Source organism: Ovis canadensis, chromosome 2 (genome assembly GCF_042477335.2).
Source record: "Ovis canadensis isolate MfBH-ARS-UI-01 breed Bighorn chromosome 2, ARS-UI_OviCan_v2, whole genome shotgun sequence".
In the NCBI taxonomy this organism is placed as follows: Eukaryota; Metazoa; Chordata; class Mammalia; order Artiodactyla; family Bovidae; genus Ovis; species Ovis canadensis.
This window is the reverse complement of record NC_091246.1, coordinates 21,958,078-21,973,283: the sequence shown is the minus strand read 5'-3', so window position 1 is coordinate 21,973,283 and position 15,206 is coordinate 21,958,078. Positions and strand designations below refer to the sequence as shown.

Below are 15,206 nucleotides of genomic sequence, written 5' to 3'. Positions count from 1 at the left end.
TGCCGTCTATGGGGTCGCACAGAGTCGGACACAACTGAAGTGACTTAGCAGCAGCAGAGGGTTGTGAATAAGAGTCTGGATCTAGAGCCATAAGTATTTAGTGTCTAATCCCAGCTCTTCTATTCCCATCACATGGGCTTCCCTGGTGGCTCAGGGGTAAAGAATTGGCCTGCCAGTGCAGGAGACCTGGGTTTGATCCCTGGGTCAGGAAGATCCCCTGGAGAAGGAAATGGCAACCCATTCCAGTATTCTTGCCTGGGAAATCCCTTGAACAGAGGGATAGCCCTGGCAGGCTATAGTCCATAGGGTCGCAAAAGTGTCAGACACAACTTAGAGACTAAAAACAAACCCAGCTGTTCTATTTACTAGCTGTATGAACTTGGTCAAATTAGTTGACCTCTCTGTGCCTCACTTTCCTCATCTGTAAAATGGAGATAATGGTGTCTACCTCAGAGAGTTGTGGTGGACTAATATTTCCAAGCACTTAGATTAATACTGACCACGTTCTAAGCACCATGTATTAGCTATCTTGTTACCATCATTACCTAGTATCCATGGCAGTCTTATTTAAACATCTGTCTCATCAGCTCAGTACACCTTGCAAGGAAATGAGATGAACGTGGTAACTGCAGATAAAATATCTTCATTAGGAATTTTCCAGTTTGAATAAACCACGTTAAGGAGAAGAAAACATTTTACTGTCTCTCCTTTTTCTAAAGACATAATTGTTTCCTGAAGGAATGGTCTTCACAGCTGGATGACTTTCTCCACTGAGATTTTCCACTAGGGATCTCCACATGGCAACAGGAGAAGCAAAAAGAAACTCTGTTTATTTCTTTGTATCTTATATTCCATTTGCAATGGTGCTTTGATGAAAGATGCAATCTAGAATGAAGACCCAATGATTGCATCAGAATATATTGAGGAAAGTTGAACATAAGAATTCCTTAGAGGTCCCCTTTCCACTGTCAAAAATGGTACTGGTGACCCCATTCCTCTTGCTTGTACCTGTGTGTAGGATAAGATTGCCATCAATTTTCCCACTAAAATAAAGGCCAGGAATTGATTTGAGGGGGTGTTTCCTTGTTTTTTTGAACACAATAGTGGGAAAACTACCACAAAAGATTCACAAAGCTGGTTAACTTCTCAAAGTGAGAAAATGTTCAAGCATTCTTAATCTCAAACAGTATGGAGCATGTGTGTGCTAAGTCGCTTCAGTCGTGTCCAACTCTTTGGGACCCTGTGGAATGCAACCTTTCAGGTTCCTCTGTCCATGTGGATTCTCCAGGAAAGATACTGGACTTAGTTGCCATGCCCTCCTCCAGGGGATCTTCCCAACCCAGGGATTGAACCCATGTCTCTTACATCTCCTGCATTGGCAGACAGGTTCTTTACCACTAAGATCTCTTGAGAAGCCCTTTCATTACCTTGATTTGCTAGCATAGACAGAAGAGCCATTCTCTTTTAGAAATGTTTAATAAAAGGTTGAGAACATATATTGAGAAAGAACTAAGATCCCCTCCCCTTTTCAGAGAGCAGTATTACCACTCTAACCCAGATAGCTTGTTTTTATGTCTTTTCCACTATCCTTTCAAAATTCTCTGTGTTAGTTTCTCCACAAGAAAAACATGTAGGAGCCATGCTTTTATGTGTGCATGTGTTAAGATTCAAACTGACAACCATCACACCTTCTCAGAATCGGAAATGGGGCAATGTGTCTCAAAGATGTTCATGCCTACGTAAAACTGCCCAAGTGCATCATGACTTCCAGATTTCTTGTGTTTCATCCACATCCACAGGAAGAAACCTCTCCTGCATATGTAGTGTGGATCTTCATACTCCAAATTAAGGATATTACCTCATTCTTGCTGTATTGAAAAGGGAGAGTGATTTGCTTTCCAAATTATGATTTACAAGTTTTCTGACTTCTGAGACACTTAGAAAGACCCAGTTTTTAATTCTAAGCAGTTAGCACTCTACTGGATTTTGTGGCCTTTATTAAAAAGAGAAATGATTCCTACCGCTTACATGCTAAGTGGTTTGATCTCAACCCCATGTTCAACAGAGTCAGGGATGTGAGACCCAACAGAAGTTAGACAATTTGGACAAGTTTTTATGTTCTTTTACTGTCTTCTCCTGTCAGTCTTCTCTGAAATCTCTTCTGCAGTTGATTCATTGATTCCACAAATATCTATTAAGTGTTTACTGTGTGCCAGATTTGGTGCTAGGTACTTGGATACAGTATTGAGCAAAAAATAGATGTGTTCTCTGCTCTTTACAGCGTGCATATTATACAGTTCTAATGGGAGAGATGGACACTTTTGAATAATCACATAAAAGAGGTACAAAAAAAGAAGTATAATGGTATAATACTAGTCTAAAATAGTATTTTTACTCACTCACCTAGGGTCAGTTAATCTACAACAGAGAGGCAAGAATATACAATGGAGAAAAGACACTCTTCAATAAGTGGTACTGGGAAAGCTGTACAGCTACATGTAAAAGAATGAAATTAGAACATTCTCTAATACCACACACACAAATAAACTCAAAATGGATTAAAGTCCTAAATGTAACACCAGATACTATGAAACTCCTATAGGAAAACATAGGCAGAACATTTTCGATATACATTGCAGCAATACCTGTCTGGATAGAGGAAAACAAAAAACAGAAATGAATAAATGGTACCTAATAAACTTAAAAGCTTTTGCAAAGCAAAAGAAACCATAAACAAAATAAAAAGACAACCCACAGGTTGGGAGAAAATATTTGAAAATGAAGCAACTGATTAATGAAGCAAGGGATTAATCTCCAAAATATACAAATAGCTTATGTGGCTCTGTCAAAAATAAATTAAAAAGTGGGCAAAGGGGCTTCCCTGGTGGCTCAGTGGTAAGGAATCCCCCTGCCAATGCAGGAGACATGGGTTTGATCCTAGTCTGGGAAGATCCCACATGCCATAAACCCATGCACCACAACTATTAAGCCTGTTTTCTAGAGCTTGGCAGCCACAGCTACTTAAGCTCTCATGCCCTAGAGTCTATGCTCTACAACAAAAGAAGCCACCTCAATGAGAAGCCTGACCACCGCAATTGGAGAGCAGCCTTCACTTTCCGCAGCTTAGAGAAAAGCTTATGTAGCAGTGAAGACCCAGCACAGCCAAAAAAATTTTTTAATTACTAATTTTTTTAAATTTAAATGTTTTTAAAATGGGCAAAGACCTAAGTGGATATTTCTCCAAAGAAGACACACAGAGGGCCAAAAAGCACATGAAAAGATGCTCAACATCACCAATTATCAGAGAAATACAAATAAAACTACAGTGAGGTATCGTCACACATCAGTCAGAATAACCATCATCAAAAAGTCTACAAATAGTAAATGCTGGAGATGGTGTGGAGAAGAGGAAATGGTATGGAGTTTTCTTAAAAACCTGAAAATAGAGTTGCCATATAATCCAGCAATCTCACTCCTAGGCATATATCCAGAGGAAAATGTAATTCAAAATGATACATGCACCCCAGTGTTCACAGTAGCAATATTCAGAATAACCAAGACACATGTGCTCAGTTACTCAGTTGTGTCTGAATCTTTGCAACCCCACGGACTGTAGCCCACCAGACTCCTTTGTCCGTGAGATATTTTCAAGCAAGAATACTGAAGTGGGTTGCCATTTCCTACTCTAAGACATGGAAGCAATCTAAACGTCCATCCCCGATGAAAGATGTGGTGCACATACACAATGGAATACTACTCAGCCACAGAAAAGAATGAAATAATGCCACCTGCAGCAGCGTGAATGGGTGTGCAGATATTACGCCAAGTGAAGTAAGCTAGATAACACAAATATCGTATGATATCACTTACATGTGAAATTTAAAAAGAAAAAATGATACAAATGAACTTACTTACAAAACAGAAACAAACTCACATACTTATAAAATAAATTTATGGTCACCAAATGGGAACAGGAGAGAGAAATTAGGAGTTTGAGATTAACCTATACACACTACTATACATAAAGCAGATAACCAACAAGCTTCTACTGTATAGCACAGGGAACTATATTGTGTGTTTTGTAATAACTTGTAAGGGAAAACGGAGAAGGCAATGGCACCCCACTCCAGTACTCTTGCCTGGAAAATCCCATGGACGGAGGAGCCTGGTGGGCTGCCATCTATGGGGTCACAGAGTCGGACACGACTGAAGCGACTTAGCAGCAGCAGTAAGGGAAAAGAATCTGAAATATAGATGTATAACTGAATCATTTTGCTGTATACTTAAAATACAACATTGTAAATAAAGTGTACTTCAAAAAAACTTTATAAACCCAAAAAATATGCTTTATATATAGCAGTTGTGAATTTGAGTAACTCAAATATGCAAACATTTCATAGTTTCTGTTTTAACTGAGATGCAATTCACATACCACAAAATTCACCCTTTAAAGTGTTCAGTTTGATAGTTTTTAGTATATTCACGAAGTTGTACAACTACCAGCACTGTTTAATTCTAGAAAATTTCTTCATCCCTCCCAAAATACCAATACCTATTAGCAGTCACCCACTGTTTTTCCCTTCTCCCCAGACCCTGATGTTCACTATTCTACTCTCTGTCTTTGGAGTTGCCTATTTTAGGCATTTCACATAAATTAATCATACAAGGTAAAAAAAAAATAAAAGTAGCATTTTCCCCAAGACCCCATGTGATATGTGATTATTTCTCCCTCTTCAGTCTTAGGTGGGGCAAGATCTATACATTCTGTTTTCCTCAACAGAAAGAAGGACAGAATGACTTGCTCTCGGTCCTGTCTCCAGAGCTTAAGCCTGAGAGCAGGTTGGCATGCACAGCCCTGAGTCCAGTTCCAAATTAGCAGGTTTCCACCTGGAGTTCCTCAGCTCCACTGAACTGGCATCTCCTCCTACCCCCAGTGCCATGACGATGCAGTCACGCAAAGCTATGGCACCCAGCACACGCTGCTGTCTACAGCATGCAGGTCTAAAGCTCTCAGAAGCAAGATGCCAGCGGCAGGGCCCCTGCCACTGCCTGCCTAGCTGTTGTCCCAGAGCGTGTCTCTAAAATACATTTAGCAGGACAAGGGGGAAAAGGAACTCGTCCCTGGCAAAGTCACAGAGCAGAACTCATCCAGTGGACTGACAGCATCCATGTTTTCTGAGCAATCTAAATCCTGGATCTCTGAGTAGGGGGCAGACAAGAGAAAAGAAATCTCCCTCAGTTTTCTCCCATGATGGATCTTCAGAGAGAAGCTCAGGTTTTTTATGAGATAAAACTTTGTATATGTGCACATGTGAGAAAGGAAGAGAGACAGAAATCCTCACTGCTTATCCCTTTGAGCTGGCACTCTGAATGTCCATCTTTTTTCACTGTCATCATGTATATTTTAGTTGAGAAGTGTTCTGTTAGAGTCTGTCAGCAAAGTGCCATTTTAAGCTGCAAAATAGCACACTTGCAATTTAATATAGAATAATTGGCCTTCGGTTCAAAGGCTCCACCTCCGGTCACAGGTTCTTTGTGGCTAAAAGGAAATATTCCTTCCTTTGCTCACCCCATCAGCCCCTGCTAATTATTAGTCTGTGGTCTGGGTCTAGGCTTCCTAATGAAGGCCTCCTGTGTGTCTTTCTCAGCAGTGAGCAGTCTGGTTTCTTTATTTTGACCAGTTCTTTGTTTGGGAGGCAAAAATACATCCTGATAGGAGCCCTATTAGTACTCGCCAGCACACCAGTTACCTGCAGCCGAAAAGATCTTTGTCATGTGTGTTTCCTGCTTACGTCACTGCTTCCCCTACGACCTTCTCAGTTGAGTAAAAGGATGGAACCCTGAACTGATCCCATGACAAAAAGCGGGTCACAGAGTTTCACCTCTGTGTCCCCATTTACCAGTGACCAAAGATCCTAATTTGTCCAAAGAATCCAGGTAAAGCCCTGAGAGGGAGGAAAAAGAATTTTTAACACTTTCATCTTCCTCTTTCTTCATCCTTTGACTTGCCTGATGGGTGTCAGATTCTTTTAGGCCACAAAGTGGCAGCAAGCTCAGGTTACCATAGTGATCCATGTTGTCAAAACAGGGACCACAGACCTCACCAACGATGCCAGTCTCTGTCCTGAAGCCAGGCTGCTTCTACCTCCTGGTTCTCTGAGCATTCTAATGCCCCTCACCCCTGATGGATTCACAAGTGCCCACCCCACTCTACACCAGAGTGTATGGGTCCTGTGAGGTACCGTAGAGCTCAACCAATTTGACCCTCATCCACCACTGCTAACACAGGCACCCACAGCTACACTACCATGGTAGGTGTGGAACTTCTCTGAAAGGTGTGCAGGGTTCCAGAGCTGCATCCTGGGAGGCACAGGACAGACTTCAGCTTGATTTTCAAAAAACATCCTGGAGGTTTCTCTTGCGCTGCCCCTGGGGTTTGGCAGCCAGCATGGGCAGGGAAGAGGGCAGCCCCTTCACTCCTTCAGCCAGACTAGGTAAGTTTCTAGCTCCTCCTTGGGAGACAGGCTTCTCACATCTCCCCATTCCAGGGTTTATTATAGAAATTCAATGGTCTTGTCCTCCAGACCATGGTTCTTGGTTTTCCCAACCAATTCGTTTCAGAATTCCAAACAAAACAGTACATGCCTCAAGCATATAGCTCTGGCAAGCTAAGAGAGTTTTACTTTTAGACTTCTGTGTCTGCTGTAAATCCATTCAGAAATGTGATCAAGGACTTCCCTGGTGGTCCAGTTGCTAAGACTCAGCGCTCCTAATACAGGGGGCCCTATTTAGGGAATTAGATCTCACATGCCACAACCAAAGACCTCACATGCCACAACAGAGGCCTGGAGTAGCCAAATAAATAAATTAAAATATTTTTTTAAAAAAAGAAGTGTGATTAGCTCCTCTGAAGCAAGGAATACTGTTGGGAGCAGAGCCATAAGCTAAGTATCAATAGAACCAGCTAGGGAGGGTCATAGGAATGAAAAATGTATCTGTTAAAATTTCAAAAAGACTATCACACTTAAAGAATTTTAGACACCAAGGTAGGACACTCCAAAAGGATCTCCTTCAAATCATATGTTGCGGTACAGGAGGCCATAAACAGTGTTCTGCCTGACTTTAAGGACAAAAGCAACACTTTTTAGCTTCTGAGCCTTGTAATACACACACAAGAAGCTCAGGATTAACAGAGGAACGCCTGGAATGCCTTACAAAAGCCCTGTATGATCTGACATTGTCTGTGAATCACCAGGGTAGGCTCCACCGCACTTTGTTGGCATGGCCTGTGCCAGGCAGGTGGAGTCCTGGGGGCTGCCCTTCAGAAGCTACATCAAATACACCAGAATGAGATGTTTGGAAAGCAAATGCTTGTTAAGCCATCAGGAAAAGCAGACATAATCCAGGGGAGGCTAAGGGACAAAGGGAAAGCAACTTTCAGCAACAGTATCACACGACAACAAAGCAGAAATTTGCCCATCACAGACCCACAGACCTGGCATTTCAGATACTCATCTGAGGAACCTAGAAATCCTCAGAAATGTCTCAGAAAGAATTCACCCTAATTGGAAGCACTCCAACAAATAAAATGCCAGGGGAAAATGCTGTCACTTTTCTCTTTTCAAATCATGAATTATCCTCGTTTCCTGGAAAAGTATGTCTAGACAGACTTATTGCCCCTTGAAAAAGCTAGAGACCTGGTCTTTGAGAATCTTACTTGAAGATATAAAAAGACTAGCCAGACTTCCAGAACCTGGGAGTGAAAGGAATGATCAATGAATGCTTAGTCTCAGAGGTCAGGTCCTAGGAGTGTCAGTCAGCTCAAGCTATTAAAAGAGCCAGTTCTCATTGTGATAAAGCACATCCTGGCAAAGCCACAGAAAAGAAAATTGTAAGAATCAATAAGTCAAAATGGAAACCAGATGAAGGTTTCAGCCAAACTCGTCTTCACTTCTGATCTAATGGATTGACTTTTGGGTGCTGAAATTAATACAGTTTGCAGATTCAAGACATTGAATATGGAAGTCAAAATTGGATAGAAATTTAATCAAAAACTATAGCAGATCCTTGAAATGTACAAGGATTAATGCTGCCTCTCACTCTTGCCAGTTCCTCCCACAGCTGAGTTGCACTGGCAAAGTCTTCTTTATCTCTTCAAGCAACCTGCGTATACCTTGGCTCTGTACAGCTGCTCTTGATACATTTAACAGATACTCTATAGATGTATGCATAACCTTTGAAAGAATCCACAGTGCAACTTCCTATAAGGAATTCACATTTTTGTTCAAGCTAGTCAGGGGCAATCCTATATTCCTGTGGAAGTTACCAGAGAACAGATAAAATCCAGGAAGTATAGCCTACCCACAGGATTCTTAGCCAAACAGGTCAAGTCAGCATGGTAGGTAAAATGATGCCTTTCTCACCCCAAAATGTTTACGCCCTAATCCCTAGAAACTGTGGGCCATGTTACCTTACATGACAAGCAGGAATGTACATGTGTGATTAGATTAAGGATTTTTAGATTATCCTGGATTATTCAGGTGGACACAATGTAACCAATGTAACGTTATAAGAGAAGCAAGATAGTGAGTCAGGGAAGGAGACGTGACAACGGCAGTAGAGCTCTTGTGATGCGATTGCTAGAATCGGGGGCATAAGTCAAGGAATGAAGGGGAGAATCTGGGAAAGCAAGGAATAAGCTCTACTCTGGAGCTTCCAGAAAGAACACAGCTCTGCCGACACTTCGATGCTGGCCCAGTGAAACCTATTTTGGACTTCTGATCTCCGGAACTGTAAAAGGATGCATTCGTGGTAGTTTAACCACTCAGCTGGTAATTCGATACAGTCAACAACATTCTCATTTTCTGTTTCCAACATCAAATGAAGCATTCAATTCAATGAGGGTTTCTTGAGCGATCTTTTTCTTTCTTTGAAGGACAACTCCTAACATATTCATTCTCTCTCACCTGCCATGATAACTCCTTCAAGGAGTACTCGCATCTCCAACAGGACCAGGGAGAAGATATATTCTATAGAAGGCAAGAGAACCAACGTTGAGTAACTATTGAGTTGGCCAAAATGTTCGTGCGTGTTTTTTCTGTAACACCTTTCAAACTCTTTGGCCAACCCAATACTTAATGCCAGGCACCCTAGGGGTTACTTTGCACATCTTATTTTATCTTTCCAACTCTTTTCTGAGGTATCATTCCCTGCAACCATGCTTGATAAGGGTACTAAGATTCAAAGAAGATAGCTTACACTGTAAACAAGTCACCAAAGGAGTGCCTAGAGCCCAGCTCTATGACTCCAAAGTTCAAATCCTCCTATGAGAACATGCTGCTTCTACTTTATTGACCAAAACAGAAAAGCACTACCAGCAGCGTGACTGCATCAGTTTGGAAGAAACAGTGGTTCAGGAAGCAGGAAAGAGAAAGGTGAGGGCACAGTTTGACTCCAGGGAGGACCTTTCTGATAGGTTGTCATGGGCTCGCACTGCTGTTTTTCTCTCAGGGACAAAAACCAATCTATGGTGGATGTCACTATTCCTAATTATTTTAAATCTCCTCATAGGAGTATTTGCTTTTGGGCTTTTTGCTACTGACATTTTTGTAAATGCCGGACAAGTGGTCACAGGGCACCTGACCCCGTACTTCCTGACGGTGTGCAAGCCCAACTACACCAGTACAGACTGCCGGGCGCACCACCAGTTCATCAACAACGGGGACATCTGCACCGGGGACCTGGAAGTGATAGAGAAGGCGCGGAGGTCCTTTCCCTCCAAACACGCCGCTCTGAGCATTTACTCCGCCCTGTACGCCACGGTGAGTATGACTCGAGAGGAGTTTGGGTTGTGATGGGTGTCTTTGCTATCCTCATCCCCCATTCTTTCATGACAGTCACTTCTGGTGGCTTATGAAGTCATGTTACAATGTGTTTCTCTTCCATTATATCATGCTGTTGCCCCCACCCTCAATACCCCAGTGTAAGACCCCAATGCCAGAGGATGTTAATTCTGGCATGACTGTTGATGATCACTTAGTCATATCCTCCCATTTTACAGATACAGAAACTGAGGCCCAGATAATTGTTAAGAGTACACAGTCAGAGCAGAGGCCCAGGCTACTGGCATTGGACACGGGTTTCTGTCACTGCCCAGAATAGCACTCTGCGCCACAGCTCTGGTTGGTTCCAGAATGCACATATTCCTCACGCTTGTCTGTAGATTGTAGATGTAGGCCTTATGCAAATGCCTGCCCAAAGCAACGCGCAATACCAGATGAAGACAGGATTTTCCTCTGCTCCTCCTAACACTCAACACTTTGCCAGGACAGATGGGCAATCCTGCAAGACCCTCAAAATCTGACAGTTCACTTCTCACTATTCTCTAGATCATAAAATCTCTTGACTGCCCCCACTGGGGTATAATAGTCTAAACTTTTTGGTCTCATCAAAAAGAAAGTGCAAACGTGTGTCTAACATCTTAAAATAGAAGAAATGGTGTCCATCCATTTTTCCTGCTCTTTAATTCTGCCCACTTTGGAAATGACCTAGGGCTTCCCAGGCACTAGTGGTAAAGAACCCACCTGCCACTGTAGAAGACATAAGTGATACGGGTTCAATCCCTCGGCCGGGAAGCTTCCCTGGAAGAGGGCATGGCAACCCACTCCAGTATTCTTGCCTGGAGAATCCCGTGGACAGAGGAGCCTGGTGGGCTAGAGTCTATAGGGTCGCAAAGAGTCAGACATGAATGAAGTGCCTGAGCACGCATGGAAATTACATCATTTCACCTTTGCCTGACCTTTGCTTCTTTAGAACCTAGAGTGTAGAAGTAGACGAATCAATGCAAACATTCCACTGATATGTGTATTTACCTGTGGATGAGTGACTATAGGCTAAAAACATCCCTTTTCCTTCAACTTACTTTATATTTAGGGTACAACTAGTCTAGAGATTCTTGGGTGAAAGGTGAGGTAAGGAGAAGGCAGAGCAAAGACCCCTTTCAAGCTATGCAGTCTTCCTAGAAACTCCCAGAGTGCCTTCACCCCAGCCCCCGGGGAGCATGTTCCCCTCCAATGACAGTAACCACACTGCCCACTGCGTCTGCTTCTGATGGAAACGTGTCCATGCCATCGTCCCAGACACCGGCCTAAATTCAGGGAGGAGTTAAGGTGACTGACTACAGGTCTGGTCCATTTAGTGTAGTTTGGTTTTTTTTATTTTTATTTATTTTTTTTTAGTTTTTTATTTTTTAAATTTTAAAATCTTTAATTCTTACATGTGTTCCCAAACATGAACCCCCCTCCCACCTCCCTCCCCACAACATCTCTCTGGGTCATCCCCATGCACCAGCCCCAAGCATGCTGCACCCTGCGTCAGACATAGACTGGCGATTCAATTCTTACATGATAGTATACATGTTAGAATTCCCATTCTCCCAAATCATCCCACCCTCTCCCTCTCCCTCTGAGTCCAAAAGTCCGTTATACACATCTGTGTCTTTTTTACTGTGTTGCATACAGGGTCATCATTGCCATCTTCCTAAATTCCATATATATGTGTTAGTATACTGTATTGGTGTTTTTCTTTCTGGCTTACTTCACTCTGTATAATTGGCTCCAGTTTCATCCATCTCATCAGAACTGATTCAAATGAATTCTTTTTAACGGCTGAGTAATACTCCATTGTGTATATGTACCACAGCTTTCTTATCCATTCATCTGCTGATGGACATCTAGGTTGTTTCCATGTCCTGGCTATTATAAACAGTGCTGCAATGAACATTGGGGTACATGTGTCTCTTTCAATTCTGGTTTCCTCGGTGTGTATGCCCAGCGGTGGGATTGCTGGGTCATAAGGTAGTTCTATTTGCAATTTTTTAAGGAATCTCCACACTGTTCTCCATAGTGGCTGTACTAGTTTGCATTCCCACCAACAGTGTAGGAGGGTTCCCTTTTCTCCACACCCTCTCCAGCATTTATTGCTTGCAGATTTTTGGATCGCAGCCATTCTGACTGGTGTGAAGTGGTACCTCATTGTGGTTTTGATTTGCATTTCTCTAATAATGAGTGATGTTGAGCATCTTTTCATGTGTTTGTTAGCCATCCGTACGTCTTCTTTGGAGAAATGTCTATTTAGTTCTTTGGCCCATTTTTTGATTGGGTCGTTTATTTTTCTGGAATTGAGCTGCAGAAGTTGCTTGTATATTTTTGAGATTAGTTGTTTGTCAGTTGCTTCATTTGCTATTATTTTCTCCCATTCAGAAGGCTGTCTTTTCACCTTGCTTATATTTTTCTTTGTTGTGCAGAAGCTTTTAATTTTAATGAGATCCCATTTGTTTATTTTTGCTTTTATTTCCAGAATTCTGGGAGGTGGATCATAGAGGATCCTGCTGTGATTTATGTCTGAGAGTGTTTTGCCTATGTTCTCCTCTAGGAGTTTTATAGTTTCTGATCTTACATTTAGATCTTTAATCCATTTTGAGTTTATTTTTGTGTGCGGTGTTAGAAAGTGATCTAGTTTCATTCTTTTACAAGTGGTTGACCAGTTTTCCCAGCACCACTTGTTAAAGAGATTGTCTTTACTCCATTGTATATTCTTGCCTCCTTTGTCAAAGATAAGGTGTCCATATGTGTGTGGATTTATCTCTGGGCTTTCTATTTTGTTCCATTGATCTATATGTCTGTCTTTGTGCCAGTACCATACTGTCTTGATGACTGTGGCTTTGTAGTAGAGCCTGAAGTCAGGCTAGTTGATTCCTCCAGTTCCATTCTTCTTTCTCAAGATTGCTTTGGCTATTCGAGGTTTTTTTGTATTTCCATACAAATCTTGAAATTATTTGTTCTAGTTCTGTGAAAAATGTGGCTGGTAGCTTGATAGGGATTGCATTGAATTTGTAAATTGCTTTGGGTAGTATACTCATTTTCACTATATTGATTCTTCCAATCCATGAACATGGTATATTTCTCCATCTATTAGTGTCCTCTTTGATTTCTTTCATCAGTGTTTTATAGTTTTCTATATATAGGTCTTTAGTTTCTTTAGGTAGATATATTCCTAAGTATTTTATTCTTTTCGTTGCAATGGTGAATGGAATTGTTTCCTTAATTTCTTTTTCTACTTTCTCATTATTCGTGTATAGGAATGCAAGGGATTTCTGTGTGTTGATTTTATATCCTGCAACTTTACTATATTCATTGATTAGCTCTAGTAATTTTCTGGTGGAGTCTTTAGGGTTTTCCATGTAGAGGATCATGTCATCTGCAAACAGTGAGAGTTTTACTTCTTTTCCAATTTGGATTCCTTTTATTTCTTTTTTTGCTCTGATTGCTGTGGCCAAAACTTCCAGAACTATGTTGAATAGTAGCGATGAAAGTGGACACCCTTGTCTTGTTCCTGACTTTAGGGGAAATGCTTTCAATTTTTCACCATTGAGGATAATGTTTGCTGTGGGTTTGTCATAGATAGCTTTTATTATGTTGAGGTATGTTCCTTCTATTCCTGCTTTCTGGAGAGTTTTTATTATAAATGGATGTTGAATTTTGTCAAAGGCCTTCTCTGCATCTATTGAGATAATCATATGGTTTTTATTTTTCAATTTGTTAATGTGGTGAATTACATTGATTGATTTGCGGATATTGAACAATCCTTGCATCCCTGGGATAAAGCCCACTTGGTCATGGTGTATGATCTTTTTAATGTGTTGTTGGATTCTGATTGCTAGAATTTTGTTGAGGATTTTTGCATCTATGTTCATCAGTGATATTGGCCTGTAGTTTTCTTTTTTTGTGACATCTTTGTCAGGTTTTGGTATTAGGGTGATGGTGGCCTCACAGAATGAGTTTGGAAGTTTACCTTCCTCTGCAATTTTCTGGAAGAGTTTGAGGAGGATAGGTGTTAGCTCTTCTCGAAATTTTTGTTAGAATTCAGCTGTGAAGCCGTCTGGACTTGGGCTTTTGTTTGCTGGAAGATTTCTGATTACCATTTCAATTTCCGTGCTTGTGATGGGTCTGTTAAGATTTTCTATTTCTTCCTGGTTCAGTTTTGGAAAATTGTACTTGTCTAAGAATTTGTCCATTTCTTCCACGTTGTCCATTTTATTGGCATACAACTGCTGATAGTAGTCTCTTATGATCCTTTGTATTTCTGTGTTGTCTGTTGTGATCTCTCCATTTTCATTTCTAATTTTATTGATTTGATTTTTCTCTCTTTGCTTCTTGATGAGTCTGGCTAATGGTTTGTCAATTTTATTTATCCTTTCAAAGAACCAGCTTTTGGCTTTGTTGATTTTTGCTATGGTCTCTTTTGTTTCTTTTGCATTTATTTCTGCCCTAATTTTTAGGATTTCTTTCCTTCTACTAACCTGGGGTTCTCCAATTCTTCCTTTTCTAGTTGCTTTAGTTGTAGAGTTAGGTTATTTATTTGACTTTTTTCTTGTTTCTTGAGGTATGCCTGTATTGCTATGAACTTTCCTCTAAGCACTGCTTTTATAGTGTCCCACGGGTTTTGGGTTGTTGTGTTTTCATTTTCATTCATTTCTATGCCTATTTTGATTTCTTTTTTGATTTCTTCTGTGATTTGTTGGTTATTCAGAAGTGTGTTGTTCAGCCTCCATATGTTGGAATTTTTAATAGTTTTTCTCCTGTAATTGAGATCTAATCTTAATGTATTATGGTCAGAAAAGATGCTTGGAATGATTTCGATTTTTTTGAATTTATCAAGTTTAGATTTATGGCCCAGGATGTGATCTATCCTGGAGAAGGTTCCATGAGCACTTGAAAAAAAGGTGAAATTCACTGTTTTGGGGTGTAATGTCCTATAGATATCAATTAGGTCTAACTGATCTAATGTATCATTTAAAGTTTGCGTTTCTTTGTTAATTTTCTGTTTAGTTGATCTGTCCATAGGTGTGAGTGGGGTATTAAAGTCTCCCACTATTATTGTGTTATTTTTGATTTCCCCTTTCATACTTGTTAGCATTTGTCTTACATAGTGCGGTGCTCCTATATTGGGTGCATATATATTTATAATTGTTATATCTTCTTCTTGGATTGTACCTTTGATCATTATGTAGTGGCCTTCTTTGTCTCTTTTCACAGCCTTTGTTTTAAAGTCTATTTTATCGGATATGAGTATTGCCACTCCTGCTTTCTTTTGGTCTCTATTTGCATGGTATATCTTTTTCCAGCCCTTCACTTTCAGTCTGTATG

The 15,206-nt window shown here is 40.8% G+C and overlaps 1 protein-coding gene across 1 annotated transcript in view; it reads left to right on the top strand.

The window, feature by feature from the left end:
* Positions 1-15,206, top strand: part of PLPPR1 (phospholipid phosphatase related 1) — a 290,322-nt gene that overhangs the window by 261,348 nt on the left and 13,768 nt on the right. Inside the window, exon 5 of the mRNA XM_069575553.1 lies at positions 9,571-9,821. Within this exon, the coding sequence (XP_069431654.1) occupies positions 9,571-9,821 (251 nt within the window). The remainder of the gene's footprint in view (positions 1-9,570; positions 9,822-15,206) is intronic.